We start from the raw sequence: 17,326 nt of genomic DNA, 5'->3' as shown, positions 1-17,326 counted from the left end.
TATATATCATGCAAGTATAGAAGTGGCTTTGTTTGGTCATAGAGAAACTTTGCCAAGAGCCTTGGAAGATACATATAATATGCAATTAAGATGCATGCAGTTTCATTTATATATCAATCACCTAATGAAACAAGTTCAATGCCTCAAGATATGACAAATTGTCATCAGATCAGATAATTTGCAAGGGGAGAAAGATTTCAAGGAAAAATAAAGAAATCCTCACAGCTAGAGAAGTGTATCTGGGCAGTAAAAGTTGTGGTCTACGCTCTCAGAACAGTGTCATATTGATGAAAAGGACCGCTACTTAAGGACATGCATTGAGAGAGAGAGACAGAGAGACAGAGACAGAGAGAGAGAAGCTATATAGCTATGATATAGGTGAGGGACCAATAAGTAAAACTTCCACTGAAATGAGGACCACACAACTTTTTTCTGCAGAGAGATATGCACGGAGCAAGTTGAAGTTTTAAAACCTAACAGCTGACACTGCAATAGAAACTCTCTTTTAATGCATAGAAACCGACTTGCGAGAAATAGAAACGTATTCTAGTTTAGTTTTTTCTTTCCTTTCCTTGAAAAGGATGCAAAGACATGCTTTCTTTTTTCACCTTCTTCAATACCAAGGAATTTTGGAACACAGTTTCAAAACCCTAGCCGGAAAGGATATATAGTGTATATATATGTTGACTATAGAACTTTTGTTTCAAGAATGAGTGGCTAGCAACTTATCAGTGACGACCAGTGAAATCTACACCATCACAAGCTACTTGCAGCCTCATTGTGTAGAGGGCTAGCTTGCTCATGAATCCTGAAGAAACTTTTTCAAAAATAAAGAAAATTAAGGCCAAACAATAATACATTTTGTGAATCCATTAATGTGGAATTGCCTCAAGAACAAAAACACAGTGGAGAAGAAAATTGTAGTGTAAAAAAAGAATCTTAATGGAGAAGCAAATTGCGGGTTAGTCTTAATCTGTCATGGAGTCTCGGATATGAGCAAACTGTTTCAACAATTTTAATTATAATATCTATTGTCAGTAATATATGTATGAGAGCATGGATTAAGAAAGATTCCTTTCAATTTCAGTATTTTATGTTGGTGGAAGCATTGAAGATTGACGGGAAACCCTAAAATGCCAGCTTTTGTGTTTCACGAATTAATTAAATAAATTTAATATTAAGAAAAATAAAACGTGATACTTTGCTCACTCAAACGAATTATAGAGAGTAAATAACAATCGAAGAAGTGAAAAATAATTATGCATTTTATATGAAAGGCTTATATATATATATATATATATATATATATATATATATATATATATATATATATATTATTCCATGGAAAATTGAATGTTATTGGTATTTCCTAATTAAACATTCTACTTAACAAATGCTATTGTAACGTATTGTAACCTAAAACATTGTATAATTTCATGGCATTTATGGTTATTAAAGAAATTTTATAATATATTTTCACCAACGTTGGATCAAACATTAATTTAGTATAAATACACCTTTAGATCGAACATTGGTAAAAAGCTTTCTTACATAATACTAAAGTACATAAAACTGCACCTATGGTTAGATATACGTCACCACACATATATAATATAGGTAATTGTCTGAATAACATGTATCATTTCAGAAAAGCTTAATGTTATTTTCCTCAAAATGTCAGCGAAATTCAATTTTATTGCAAACATTCATTGATCTTGATTTAATTTTTTTGGGAATAATAATTGAATTTTTATTAATGAATACAGAACTCTATTAAGTAGATGGAGTTTTGTTTGAAATGACACGAGAGATTGTTATACAAGATATGTCATGAAAAATACCTTACTTGCAACAAAAAACTTAAGAGGTACTAGGAAACTTGTGAGGGTTGTTGTCAAATCTATAAATTGAGAAACTTAACAGTTTTGTCACTAAATTCTCAATGAAATTATGAATTAAAAATGATAAAATTTAAAATAAGTTTTTTCATAGAATTTGTAGTAATGGATGTTACTTTTCAAATGAAACTGAATTTGATTAATTTAAAATTGTATAACTCTAGATATATATAAACCAAAAACTAAAAAGGGATTTAAATCGATATAAATACTGGATAGGTTTTGGATGCTACTATGATTATTTAATTTGAACCTTAAAAATATATAATCCAGATTTGATTTTTCTCGACAAAATTTGTAGATATAGATGTTATATTTCAAACTAAATTGCCCTTAATTAAATTGGAGCTATATAACTCTAGATATGACTAATATACCAAATAGTGATTTGGATTGGTTAGACTAAACCAATTAGAATTTGTAAAACTCTAATGCTTACTTGGAATTATTGTTATTTGAGAGTTTTAACATTTGAATCTATAAGAATGAATTGTGTGATTTATTATTAGAAAAATATATTAAGGAAATTATTGATATATGTGTGCGCGCGCGCGTGGATAGAAAGGAAAATTTAAGATGCATAGTATAAATATGCTAATGATTCAAATTAATTTATGGTGGGAGTAGTAATGGTTGTTTGATTTGGAATTGTAAGAGAAACATTCAAAAAGAATCTCAACTTCTTAGGAACATGTATAACAAGGGTTTAAAATAAGGGCTGCCCACTTGATTCTTTAATTATTTAAATTTTTGTAATGCTAGAATGTAATAAACTTTAAATGTATTTTATACTACTATGTATCATGAGAACTATTGATATGTAAATATCGTCTACGGGTATGAGAAGTATTGATATGTGAATATTGCCTACAAGTGTGAGAATTATTGTGATGTGAATATTGTTTACAAGTAGGAGAAATATTATCAATGTGTATATTTTACCAACAGGCAAGAGAAATATTATTATTATTATTATGTGAATGTTTTCTACTATATATATATGAAATGTGATTAACCTTAATGATGGATATCTATTTAAAAATCAAATTGACTAGCTGACCTGTTGGGAGCTAGTGGCATCAACCTGTTTGATGACTGGAATATTTAACTTGACTAGTTGATGGCTAGTAGCATCCATGTTTAGATGAATAAAATAATTTAATTTGACTAGCCGAAGGCTAGTGGCATCTATGTTGAGATGACCAAGATGATGTATTTTGACCAGCCAATAGTTAGTGACATCTGTGTTCAGATGACCGGAATAAATGGATAGTTTGGTTGATTTGAAAGGAACCAAAGGTATTAATGTTAGAAAATAATATAAATCATATCCTAAAATCTCACCAAATAGTTTAAGTTATTGGGTGAGATGATTTTTTAAAATGGTATAAGAAAATTGATGACCAAGCGGTCACGAGTTTGAATCTCATCATCTCTATTTATTTGATAAAAATTAAACACAAAGTAATGTAGGCATGTGTAAGTTTCAAGCTCAAAGGGCTTTCACTTAAGAGGATGTGTTAGAAAATAATATAAATCATATCATGGGACCTCACCAAATAGCTTAAACTATTGGGTGAGATGGTTCTTTAACAATTAATATGGCATAATTACTAGAATATTGAATTCATCTAGAAGTTAAAGTATGAAGCACACGTAAGCTTCAAATGAGAAATTTAATTTATTATCTGGAATGACTAATAAGTTAAATGATTAATTAATTATTGTATTATAGCCTAACATGATGAAATAATCTAATTGTTAAGTTCCTCTCATGTCGAGGTTGATTAATAGATTTTATCATGCTACTTTTTAATATAATTATGGATATTGTAAATAGTAGATGTTAAGTGGACATGTATTAGGATTTTGATATTTTATCTTGGACTTGGTAATAACATTATCATTAACTTGTATTTGTTTTGTTAAGTTTATGAATCTTTTTTTTTTTTAGTTTAATGTAGGTGTCCGGGCCAGCTTGCGCGTACCTCGACTAATCTCACGGGCCCTGAAGTTAACGACCATGTAAGCCTCCAGTGGTTATTATATGAGCAACCACAGGGTTTGAACCTGAAATCATAGAGAGAGCAAACCTCTTGGTCCCAAGCTTTTACCACTTGGTCATCACCTAGATGGTTAATGAATCTCTTTTTAAATCCATAGAAATATAGATAAAACTTTATATGTATGTGTTTGTATTCAAATATTAGTATTTCCTATATTCTTTAGAAAAATGTTTCTTATAGATTATGAGTTCATTAAATTCTAATTTGCATTGTATATAATTCATGAATATTTAAAAATATATCATATTATATTGTAATAAGATGAGATACAATTCAGGATAATTGGACCGGATCTTAATAATAGTGATTACCGTGATATATAAATGTGAAGATATAGATAATTTGATATGCTTAAAAACAGGGGAAATTGTCCCAAATTTTTTTGACAGAGATAGAAAAATGCCATATTTTTAGTGGGAGTGTTATTTTTCCTCTCTTAATTTGCTTGTGAAAACTCGGGAAGTTACAACATTACTTTTTCCAAGTACGTCCAATTAACAAAATCAGTAGAAACCTATTTTGATAACCTCCCTTGATACCATGAATAACTTCATTAGTTATCATGAAGCAATCCAAAATTTATCTTCCCGGTATGAAAGGCTGATGAGGACTGATAAGAGTTGTCATGACAATATGTAACCTGGATGATAGCAATTTCCCAACAATTTTGTACAAACCATGAATCAAACTACTCCAAGAATTTTGTTGGGTGTGTGCTTTTAGGCACCAGTGTAACACAGAAAGTGTTGATATCCTTGGGTAATTTTTTTTATTCTGAAAAATTCAAACACCATGTCAAATATCTCATTCTCAATCAGTAGCTAAGCTGTTTTGCAGAAACTAAATGTGAATCTATCGGGCCCGCTGCTTTTGAGCCATCACAATCCAACACTGTTTTTTTCACTTTATCCATAGTTATTGGTTGTTCCAGCTCAATAGCTCGAGCAGAAAAAGTTTGTCGAACCCATCCTTGGCCTTGTAGAATCTGGTTATTAGAACACATTTAAGAAATAAGTAATAGCAACAACCTTTATTTCATGTGGTGTAGAGTGTGTGGCCCTTTTTGTAAAGAATCTTTGTAATATTGTTTCTTCCCCTTCTAATATTGGCTGTAAGAATTTTGTGTTTCTATCTCCCAATTTACACCAAGTCTTTCGAGACTTCTGCCTTCAAATGGCTTCAACATATTTAGTTATTGTCCAATGCTCAGAGTTTAGGCTATGTCAGTCAGTGATCTCTTGCTGAGTTAGAGAATGATGCTCTTTCTTTACCAGTTGTTGAAGATGATTTTGAATATGCAGCAGCCTCTCATTTTGATTGTCAAATGCAGTTTTGTTCCATTTTCGAATTGTAGATGCCAAATAATTGATCTTCCTTACTAAATTGAACCTGTCAGCATGCTCAGAACATGCCTCAGCCCAGAACTGTAGGAGTTTCTCTAAAGAGCAGGTGCTTAATCCAATAGTTGAGAAACTAAAATGGTCTCCATCCCTAGTCTTACTGTTGCAATTCCAACAACAGTTGACGGTGGTCTGACAAGCCTATGAGATAACGAATGAGCGTTAGCCCTGAAAATTTTAGATGACAATTTGGATTTGTAAAAGCTCTATAAATACAGCTCATCGATCCTCAAAATCGAGTTTATTGATGAACAATTAAAGAATACTATGGTAAGTTACAATCTCTAATGAAGTACTTGCTAAATTCCTTTGAGCCAAGCAGATTCAGGTATTTACTGCTTTTATCACAATGATGCAATATTTCAATGAAATCCCCAACTAAAAACAAAGTCACTGCAAAGGCTGCCTGCACTTATAAACTCCTACTACTGCATGTGAAAAATTAGTTAGAACAAGTGTCCCAAAAACTGATATCCATTTCCCACTGTACTCAATGGAGTCTACCTTAAATGGTTTGTCATTCCACATTACTAGGATTCCACCAGCACTATTAATGGAATCGATTGTAAACTTGTACATGATCTCTTCTTGGTTTCCAGAATAAAACAAACATCAATGGTATTCTGCAATAGCATCTTCCTGATTGAAGAACATTTGGCGGACATGCCCAGCCCACAACAATTCTAAACTGAAAATCTGCATAGTAAAAGTTCAGAAAACCTTACAAAGACAGATTCAGATCTGCAGCCACTAATATGCTGCCCAATCACCAATCTCTCTATCTAAATGCCGCCCAATGTATTCTGTAAAAATCATCAAGTCAGTGTATTCCTAACACCCAGAGTCTTCCCAGCTTGTAACATACCCTCCAAGGCTCCACCTCATATTCTTTGCCATTGTCTGAAGTAACAGCTGCAGATTTGGTTGAGTGTTACGAATGTTGCCTTGCCGAATGCAAGAATCCATGGAGCTGGACAAGCTTTCATCTTATTCAGCCATTGCTGGCTGTAGACTACCAGTAGAAGTAATGAGTTTAATTTTGGCCTTTCTTTTCCGTAAAACCATGGGGTGGAAGTTAGTGTGATGCTTGGCGTGACACTCTGCTTCATGTAGCGTGGAAGATATATGTACAGGGGAATGTTTTTCTCTGATAACAGAGGGCTGAGAGGAATTCCTGACTATTGGCTTCCGTCACGAGCTGGGCTGATATCAGCCTTGTGAGATGGACTCCGGCAACCTTGACCCTGCTGTTTGGATCCTGAACCAGGCGAGTGATTTGAATAGAGAAGGGGTTGAGTAGGAGTGATCTCCAATATTTCAGGAAACAAAATATCATCAGAAATAGGCGCAGAACAGAATTGTGAATCCCATCCATTATGCCAACAATCAAGGGGTCTGCACTTGTTTCCATGTCAGTTGCACGTCCAACATCATCAATGTTGCCTGCATCAGAAGGATGTTCTGTACTGGTATCGGACACAGGTATATCCATCTGCAACATCGGATCAAAAGCCCCCATACTGTATTCAATAGCTTCGAATACTACGTGATGCTGTCGGTAAAGTTCCTACAAAGTAATACGATAATCCTCCCCACTTAACCTGATTAGAATGTGCTCCTTATTGAATCTGTGGTCTCGTGTACCAATTAAGAAATTGATATGATCAAAGCTGCTAAACTCTGAACTGACTTGTCAAAACCAATAATTCTGCCATATACAGCAAGAAATTTGTTGATTGTGGTGGTATTCCATTGGCAAATCAATAACTTCAATCCAAGCAAACCGATCGATCGGACCATCTGAATCAATACAAGGCCTTAGCTCACCATGTTGAAGTGGAAACTACAGACTGAAGCAGAGAAAACGCCCAAAGGGAGTTCTGATGGTGAAGAACCCAGCGGAAGTTTAGGCTGGGAAAGACCCCAAAAAGCTGGAGTAACAGACCTTGTCAACGAAGTTTTTTTATGAGCTTCCTTTCAGAAGGTTTGGCTCTAAAAGATGATTTACACCATGATTAGAATTAAGGTTGTATAATGTTTTTGAAAGAAATTAAATTTTTTTAGTTTAAAATTAATTTTTTTATATTTTTAGATTATTTTAATATATTATTATTAAAAATAAATTTAAAAAATATTATTTTAATATATTTCTAAACATAAAACTAACCAAAGTTCGAAGCCTGGCAGGAAACCATCTCCCATCTCCCATTTTATAGTTTTCTAGTCTGTGCGTATATAGATTTTTTATTTAATTTTATTATTATTGAAACATTAGATTAAAAAAAAAAGTAAACAGATTTAGGCTTCTTGTCTAAGTTCTATGTCTGTATTATTAAAAAAGGAAGTAAAATTATGTCTTTCAATCTGTTTAAAGGGAAAGAACTGAGACATACTGGCTTGTAGCATCTTTCTTTTTCTCATAAAGTTGACAAAAGTAGTATTTTGAAAATTAAGAACGCAGACAGCACCTCTTTCAATGATTTGTCTTCTTAATCGTTATATCGAGCAGTACTGTTGTTCGATTCCGGTGAAACTCAACCGGCCATTACTAAAATGGCGTTTTTAGTTAAAAGAAAACGCATCTACATACTACTCAAAATCGCCTAGCTGAAATATACTCTCAAAATTCATTTTTCAACATCTATTTAACATTAATTTCAAACTTTTTCTTGATCTAAATACTGCAAATCCATATACCTCTCAAGTTTAGCTACGAAATTGTTTAATTTATTACCGTAGCCGGTAACAATGGCTTCCAGTTTTGGTTTTTTCTTTTCTTTGAACGGCGAAGAATTTAAGAAATAATTGTGTTATAGCACACCACATTAAAATTTCCCTGCCCATTTCATTTTAGAAAATAAAGACTTCATAAGCAAGGCAATGTAGAATTTTCAGCCATTTAGTCGTAATCAAAAGGTTCTGGCATCTAAAGATCCAAGAACACAAGCTAAAATTTAAAATACAAAAAGCAATCTTACAAGTCAATCCATGCTGTTCATATTTTTGTTGAACTGAGTTATTACAGTCTGGATTGAAGAGCTTTTAGGCCATTGACAAACAGAGAAGCAAAACGTTCCATTTCTTGCCTCACCAAAACAACTCCAACTTCAGTCCCTCCACTTGAAACATCTCCAAACTCCATCATTGAGAAACCTCTAGTTCTATCTATGGATGTGATCTCAGCCTTCTCAACATTTCCCCACCCAAAATCCAACCCGTAAAACCCAAGCCGTGTTGATCCAGCAACCCCGAACTTCTGCACTTCTTGTCCCAACCCTCTCAACATAACAAGCCTCTCCTTTGCGCCTTGAAAAAGTCCGTTCTCCAAGCCATTTATCAAATCACTAAGCTTCTCTGCTACAATAGCAACCCCATTTTCCTCCATAAAAGCCTTTGCTTCTGCAGCCATGTGATGGACAGCAACACAATTACCAAAATAATTTTGTGGAAGTGGAGGCTCTAAGCGGCTTCTACAATCCACTGAACACACATAATAAACCTTCCTGTTATCATCTCCTCCTCTAGCTTTCACCAGACAAACTGATACATAAGCACATGTAATCACGTACGTTGAGAGATGAAGCTGCTTTCCAGGGTTTAATCCTGCTTGGTGGTAGCGCTGTACACTTTCTTTAAGCTCATTAATAGCTTCACGAGGCAAACGAAAGGTTGCACGAAGCAAGTTGCTTGGCACTCCAAGATATGGCATTAATTTCAAGCTTCGTGAGTTCAATTCCGAAACTGGAATGATCGTGGCTTCCCACTGCTTCAAGTACACTGACTCGAGCCCGAATGAGTCTTGGAGACCAGTCCTGTCAAAAGATGGCCTTAATTCAGGCAATAAAAGGAGACTCTTTTCGTTCTGGTTGTGTTTACATAAATAAGCCCATGTATTGAGGAACATAGATACGCTTTTTCCATCAAGCATGGCATGGTGTATGGCCATGCCAATAGAGAAACCTTTACGGGGGAAGAAAGTAATTTGTAGAGCGAGTAATGAAGCAATCATGTTTGTTACATACAACTCAGGTATATAAGGATGTGACTCATCAGCTTCACGAATTTCATTTCCAATGAAGCGATCAAAACTAGCATTAGACTCAGCAACTCTGAGTGACAGAGCATCATTCAGAGCATAAACAATTACGGGTTTGGATGAGTTGGCTGGCCAAGTGAGGTGGCCAGCGAGAGGAACAAAGCGACCGAGGGTTTGTGAGAGTGAGTGTTTAAGTGCAGGCAAAATTTGTGAGTGAAATATGCTGGGTCTACTTGATGACTCATTGAGTTTAAAGAAATATAGGCACTCGGCTGGAGGGAATTTGAACCAAGTTATGTCAAAATAGGTGAGAGGAAGTGAGAATTCTTTTGCAGCGTCAACAGAATCTAAGGCCGGAGTCACCTTACAGATCTCTAATATTCTTACTAAGCTGGGCGATGCCATGAAGTATGGAGAGAGAGACACAGACAGACAATGTGTTTTTACTTGAGCTATGCTTCTTTTGATTGCTTCAATGGCTACCAAGGATATATCAACCATTGCCATTATTGATAAAAGTGATGGCCCAAACAACATGCGCGTCCTCGTGCATCACGTAGCATTCTGATAAAAAAAAACTAGAGGAGGACTCTTCATATTGTTTATATATATATATATATATATATATATATATATATTTTAAAAAATAATTTTATCATTCATTTATTTTTATTTGAGATTGTGCTTCATAATTATTTTTTAATTTTTTTATGAGGTTATCTTAAATTCATAACTCAGATCACGAGTTTGTTATGTTAACTTGATAGACTCGAGTTTTTTTTCCTCTTTTTAATTGATTTTTAAAAAAAATTTATACTTCAACATTGAGTTTATTGATAATTAGGTTTCATGATTTTTTTTCGGACTACTTTCTATAAAGTTATCATCATCTCTTTACTTGGGTTACGAGTTTGGAGAGTTAATCTCAGTTGACCTGAGTCGTTTTTTGTCATTTTTTTAATTATTTTTTTTCAATTTTATTTTTCAACATTAAGTTGATTGAGAACTGAGTTTTATAATTTATTTCAATTTGCTTTCTATTGGTTATCTCGATCTCATGACCCGAATTACGGGTTTAACAAGTTAAATCGAGTTAACTCGGGTCAATTTTTGGGTCCTTTTTTTAATTGGCTTTTTTCAATTCCATCCTTCAACATTTGGTTTATTGAAAATTAAGCTTCTTAATTTATTTTGATTTACTTTCTATATGGTTATCATTATCTCATGACTTGGTATACGAATTGGCAAATTAACACAGGTTGATTTAAATCAATCCAATATATTATCGTCTCAGTGTCTATTAAAGAATCTCGTCTTAAATATTTATTTTGAGTCAAATTATATTTTTACTGATCATTTGGGTTGGCCGAGTCATATTGGATCAATTTTCACATAGTTTTAAAAAAAAATTACTAAAAAAATATTAGTAATGCCTAGATATTTTTTTCATGTTAAAAAAACATTGATCTGAGCTGCCGCACAATGCAGACAAAATTATCAAGTTAACAAAAAAAAGAGAGAAAAGGATCTTATTATTCCCCTTCGTTTAGTTTTTTTTTTTAATTTTAATTGCATTCTTCAACATTAGATTTAAGAGGAATCAACTTCATAATTTTTTTTAATTAACTTATTCTAATGTTATCTTAATCTCACTACTCCGACTATAAGTTTGATCGGTTAACTCAGTTGACTTGAGTTTTTTTTTCTTATTGACTTTTTTTTTTAATTTTATTGTTCAATATTGGGTTAATTAAAAATTAAGCTTCGTGATTTGTTTCAGTTTGTTTTCTATGAGGCCATTCTTATCTCATAACTCGAGTCACATGTATGGCAGGTGAACTTGAGTTGTTTTTTAGTGTTCTTTTTTTAATCTATTTTTTATTTTTAATTACATCCATTAATATTAATTTTACTGGAGATTGAGCTTTATAATTATTATTATTAATAATTTATTTTCTATTGGGTTATTCTAGTCTCATAACTAGGGTTGCAGGTTTGATATGTTTATTGATTCATAATACAAACTAATTTCCTTCTTTACTGAATACAACATGTCTCATAAACTAATATATGACTTATACTAGTTACTTCAAGAAGGAATTCCACCCTAAATAAGATTAAGTCTTATGATGTTTCACATGCATTTAAAATTTATTGGCCAATCGTTTTCTCTTAGTCAATCATAACTTTTGATCACTTGATCGATTAGTCAATTACTCTTTCAACTTTCAAGATCAATTAAGGATTCTTCTAACTTGGTTGATTCTTTTGATTCATGATCAATTTTAGTTATATTCCTTTCTTTTTTCATGACTAATCATTATTCTCTAGGATTGACACATGTATATTTATTTTAGGTGTAAACAATGTCCCATATAGTGCTTAATTTCTCAAGTGAAAATTTAACTCGTCACACTTATACTAAAATCAATTGATCAAATCAACCAAGTAAGATGTGGAGACAGAATGATTAACTTAATATCAAATGATCATATTTTAAAGCATGTGTAATATATCAACTATTTCAGTTAATCAGCTTAATTTAAAAAACAATGTGTGCTCTAGCTTTTTGATGCAATGTTTAAGTTTTTCAATTTCTCTTCCCCCATTTATGAATAGAAAGGTTCATTTAAACTTAAACAACTAGTTGTACTTAATTGACTAAATTAAATTTTTGTCGTAAAGGAAGAAAATCCTAAACTTAAGCTAAAACATCAAACAAGGCTTAATCAAATGGCTTAAAGTAGAAGTATTATAATTTTAGAGAAATTATATAATTGTGATCTCTACATTGACCTTTTAATTATTTTAGAAGTACTATCTTCTAGTATAGTTTTTTGTTAGAGAAAATACTTTTTTAAATACTAACCATTGATCGATGAATAGTATAACTTTTCATCCTAAGTTTACTTAGATAATAGGTAACTCTTTTGAGAACTTTGGCAACAATTATGAATCTTATCAATCAAGGGACCACATGCAATAATTTGAGAGTATAGCCTTCCATACGAGGTTATTTACTGGGTCATTTTCTAAAAAATACTTCAATCAGACATGTCTTTTTATAATACATGAATTCTTAAATCTTCTATATCCTCTAACTTAGCTATAATGGTTGTTTGATAATCTAGATTATTTTTGTTACAATTTTATACCTTTTTTATAATACATTTATTAGAAATATATAATCTACAACTTTTTTTTTAAAAGACCTTGAGACTTTTTGTGAGGTTCTCATAAAAAAATTTAATTTCTTGCCTCCAATCCTTTTATGGATTAAGAGCACTAATGTCATTAAAACCCTTTACTTATACTTGACATATAATTTTTGCAATAGTTTTGTTGTTACCATATTGTGTGTTGTGACCATGGAATCTATATTGTTTTGTTTGTCATGACCTTTTTATTGGATATTAGCTATGGGAAATTAATTGATTGATAATTTTGAATTTTAGAGATAAGCCAAGGTTTTGGAGGTTCGTTTGGGTTTGATTTTTTTCTTTTTTTTTAAGCTTATGTTTTAGTTTTTTCTTTCTTTATTTATTCAATTGGAGACCAGGTTTTGTTATTATTATTATTTTTGTAGAATTTTTCACTGTATTTAAAAATAACTCAAGTTATCTCATGTCTTTTTATTTATTGTTATTTGTTGAGTTTTTTTTTTTGCTAATTTTTTTAATTGATATTTTTTTATTACATCCTTCAAAATTAAAATAGTTGAGAATTAAATATTTTTATTTAGCTTGAATCTAGGATTTCATTGATTACGAGTTTAAGTTATTAGTTCGACTCTAAAAGGTTCAACCGATCGCTAGTTATTTTTTATTTTTTTTAAGCTTATATTATTTTAATATCATCATTCAACATTTATATTATTAGCAATTAGGCTATGTTTTTTCTTTATCTACTTTCTATAAGATTGTTTGCAAAATTTTAAACTGATTTGTTATTTTTTGTAGGATTTATTTTGGATTTTTTTTAATTCATAGTTTTTTTTTTCGATTTAAGAAAAAGCTCCACCTACGAAAAATCATCAAAATCCATCTACAAAAAGCACTATGACCGACGAAAACGAGGAAGATTGCTCCTTCTCCATTGGATTTCCACCACCCACCACCACCACCACGACACCACTTGGTTTCCATAGTAGAGAGTTGATTGGTTGTGGAGTGATGAATATCGATGATGAGAGTGGAGAAAACTATCAAATACTGGACAACGAACGTCAGGGATGAGGTGGTGGCAAGATTATGGTGAGTGTAGCGTGGGGAGGTATAGTTTTGGGGTGTTTTTTCTTGTAATTAATTAATGCAAACAAATGTAATAAAAAAAATTCCTTATGCTACATTAAATTAATTAATTTATATATTGACATGGAATTAATTAATTAATTTACCAACATAGCATGCGAATGATCCATCTAGCTTTGTCTCTTATTATCTTCATTTTTTGCTGGCAAAAGCTTCATTATTTGAGAGAACTAGTCCATGTCTGTCTGAATGTCATTTGTAGCTTCTTCTATCTCTAAGCCATTATTGCTTCTGTCATCCAAGGAAAGATACCTGACGTCTACCATGTTACCCCATCCTTTACCTGAGTCAGCCAACGAGTTATCACTCCCACTCACCTTCTTTGACGTTATTATTGTCTACCATGTTATCACTCCCACTACCATGAAAAGCTCTGAGAAAGTCAAGCCGTGCAACACCTGTTAATAAATGGATTCCTTATTGTTGACGACTATTTCTTGTACACATGTCCCTACACCTTCCAATCAACGATTTTTCTATCAATAATATAATAATACAGTAATAATTAATATATATCAATATCTGCATATTAAAACGATTCAAAACATATTAAATTTTAACAAAAAAAAAATATTTTTAAAAACGTGATTTGCACTGTGTTCCCAAATAATTTCTTAACACTTCAACCACAAGACACCTACAATACTTGTACTAAGAGGTGATGTGATACTACTTTTTATTTTCATTCTTGAAAAAATAAATTAATTAAAATTTATAAATACTTGAATCACAGATAAATTTTCAAACATTTTTAATGGTCCATACAAAAATAATATATCTCTTTAATTTTAAATTTTTTTATTATTTATAGTTATGTATCCTTAACTTTTATATGGATTGTTCTCAATCTTGTCGGGTTATTTATTACTTTGACATTTAATTATTTGATTGAGTCAACATGCAACAAGTTTTTCTTTTATAAGATAATTTTTTCTTTTTTTAACAAATTGCAAAAACATTTTTTTCTTATAAATTACAAAAACAAAAATATTACAAGTCGGACAAGTATTGGAGGATTACCACCATTATTCAATGATATATATCCGGTAAAGAAGTAGAAATAACAGATATGTTATGATGTCCATTACTTGTGCTGCACGATTCAACGTGTTTAATTTACCCTTGGAATTAGCCTTATAAACCATATTGCAGGAACCTTTTACTTTTCTTTTCTTTTTTGTCTTTTTCTCCAAAGCCATACCTCCCAAACTCTTGAAGAACACAATAATAGATAAAGATAGTGATTTGTCTTTTAAAAGTATTTTTTATTTAAAAAAATTTTAAACTAATGTTTTTATTTAAAAAAGTTATTTTTAATATTAATACATCAAAATGATTCAATAACACAAAAACATTTAAAATAAAAAATTTAATTTTTTAAAAATATACGACCTAATACAATTGCCAAACAGGGCCAAGATCATCTATTAATTTAGTTGTTTTTGTGGGTTCATGTAATAGCTACATTAAAATTAAATTAAATACAAAAATAAAAAAAACTAAAAGATATTGGTGTTTCACGTGCATATGAGAGCTTTCATTGTACGAAGATTTGCACAAAGCAAGCTTTTTTTTTGTCCCATATATTTTTTTCACTTTGGTGCCTCAATTTATTTTCTTTTAAATTGATTCTTTAACATTGCGTTGACTTGGTATTTGTCATGGTGATTTGCTTTTATGCTTGTATATGGGGACATCGCAGTGTCAAGTGAATATTTCATCACTTAGTTGATGCTTGGTTTGACAAAATAAAATTTAATTTTATTAATTTATAAGATTTAGAACTTTAGGGACTGAATTTGAAGCTTACATAAATATTGAACACCTTTTGCATTCTGATGTTAGGGACTGATTTGCACGGTCAAATGAAATTTTTTTTTGTCACTTAACTTCTTTTTCTAATATGATACTTTCATTTTGACTTTATTTGATATTTAAGTTGGTAGTTTATTCTGGTTGCCTGGATATGAGGTTTTTAAAATGTTGAGAAAAGATTTCATTGCTTGTTTGATGCTTAGTTTGGCAAAATAAAAAAAATAATATTTAAGAAAAACAATTAAGCAATAAGGGACTAACATTGAAATCAAAACAAATATGGTGCACTAGAGTAAACATGCAACATAACTTTGGTTGGTGTGAGTGGTACGCGAGCCAACATATGAAGAGCGTGTTTGGCAATGTGGTTGCGGGTGCTTTTCAAATAACTTTTTGTGCCAAAATACATGCCAATGATTATTTTCATTTTTTAAAAATCATTTTTTATATTAGCACATCAAAACGATTCAAAACATACAAACCACATTAAATTTTAGCAAATAAAAAATAAAAAATTTTCAAATTTTTTAGAACGCAGCCGCAGCCGCGTTCCCAAACATAGCCGAAAACTGACTATCGCGCTCTAACAATTCATGAAGCAGATTTTGATGGGGGGAAGTAGTCATTCCCGATTGCATTGGAAGCACTGCAATGAAAGCTTAATGATGAGATGACACGTGTTCATGTGGGAAGTGTTTGGTGATTTCTTTTTCTTTTTCTTCTTATCCTCTTTCCTCTTTATTGGGATTCATGCTGCTTTACCAAAAATAAATATGTCTACCATTTTATTTTTGTTTCAAGTTTTGTTTTTTTTAATTGCTATTTTTCTGTTTTAAATCTTTATTTTTGTTCAATTTTATCATTTAACAATGAGTTAATTGGAAATTGTGCTTCATATTTTTTTAGTGCATTGATACTAGTCTCATGACTAGGGTCTCAGGTTTGAAATATTAATTCAGATTGACATTGGTCTTTTTTTTAGATTTTTTCTCACATCGATTAAGTTCATCATTCAACACTAGGTTTGTTAAAAATTAAACTTTGTGGTTTCATTCACCTTCCTTTTATGAGGTTTCTCAATCTCATATCATAGGTTATTGGTCCGACGAGTTAGATTGGGTTGACTCAAATACTTTTTAGGTTATTTTTTTTAGATTGAATATTTTTTTGGCTTCACCCTTCAACATTTTGTTTGTTTGAGTTTCATATTTTTTGTTGTTGTGTCTTTTATTAGGTTATCTTGTTTGCATGATCCGACTCACAAGGTTTGAAGGCCTAGCCTGGATTTGCTATTTTTAAATTTTTTGAGGTTTATTTTGTTGACTTTTTTTTTATTTCATCCTTATATATTTGAGAATTTGGTATTGTTATGTCTTTTTATTTGTTTTCTAAGAGATTATTTTGACCTCATGACCTGGATCACAAATTTATCATTTTAACTAGAGTTTACGTTGGTTTTTTTTTTGTTATTTTTTTTGTTATTTTTTAATTTCATCATTTAGTTTTGAGTTGTCTAGAATTAAACTTTTTTTTTTCTTGCATTCTTTTTATATGCAGTTCATTGTGATCACATTTCTTTTTTAAATTTAATTCATTTATTATCATTGTTTAATAAAATTATTTTATCAGACCTAATCATTTCATCATATAGCTTGGACAGATTTTATTTATTTATTTATTTATATATATACTTAAAACCCAAACTGAAACTGAACCTAAAGTAAATTTGGATGGGTTTTAATACCCAAATTTAATTCAAAACCGAACTATTTTGGGCTGGGTTCAGTTTGATTGTTAACCC

The 17,326-nt window shown here is 31.4% G+C and overlaps 1 protein-coding gene across 1 annotated transcript; it reads right to left on the bottom strand.

The window, feature by feature from the left end:
• Nucleotides 1-8,338: 8,338 nt before the first annotated feature.
• Nucleotides 8,339-9,935, bottom strand: LOC133670490 (malonyl-CoA:anthocyanidin 5-O-glucoside-6''-O-malonyltransferase-like). The gene has a single exon (XM_062090993.1). It carries the CDS (start codon nt 9,905-9,907, stop codon nt 8,384-8,386), a length of 1,524 nt encoding a protein of 507 aa, XP_061946977.1. The 5' UTR covers nt 9,908-9,935; the 3' UTR covers nt 8,339-8,383.
• Between the last annotated feature and the right edge of the window lie 7,391 nt (nt 9,936-17,326).

The sequence above is a fragment of the Populus nigra genome, chromosome 13 (assembly GCF_951802175.1).
Source record: "Populus nigra chromosome 13, ddPopNigr1.1, whole genome shotgun sequence".
NCBI lineage: Eukaryota > Viridiplantae > Streptophyta > Magnoliopsida > Malpighiales > Salicaceae > Populus > Populus nigra.
This window is presented reverse-complemented; position numbering and strand designations above follow the sequence as displayed.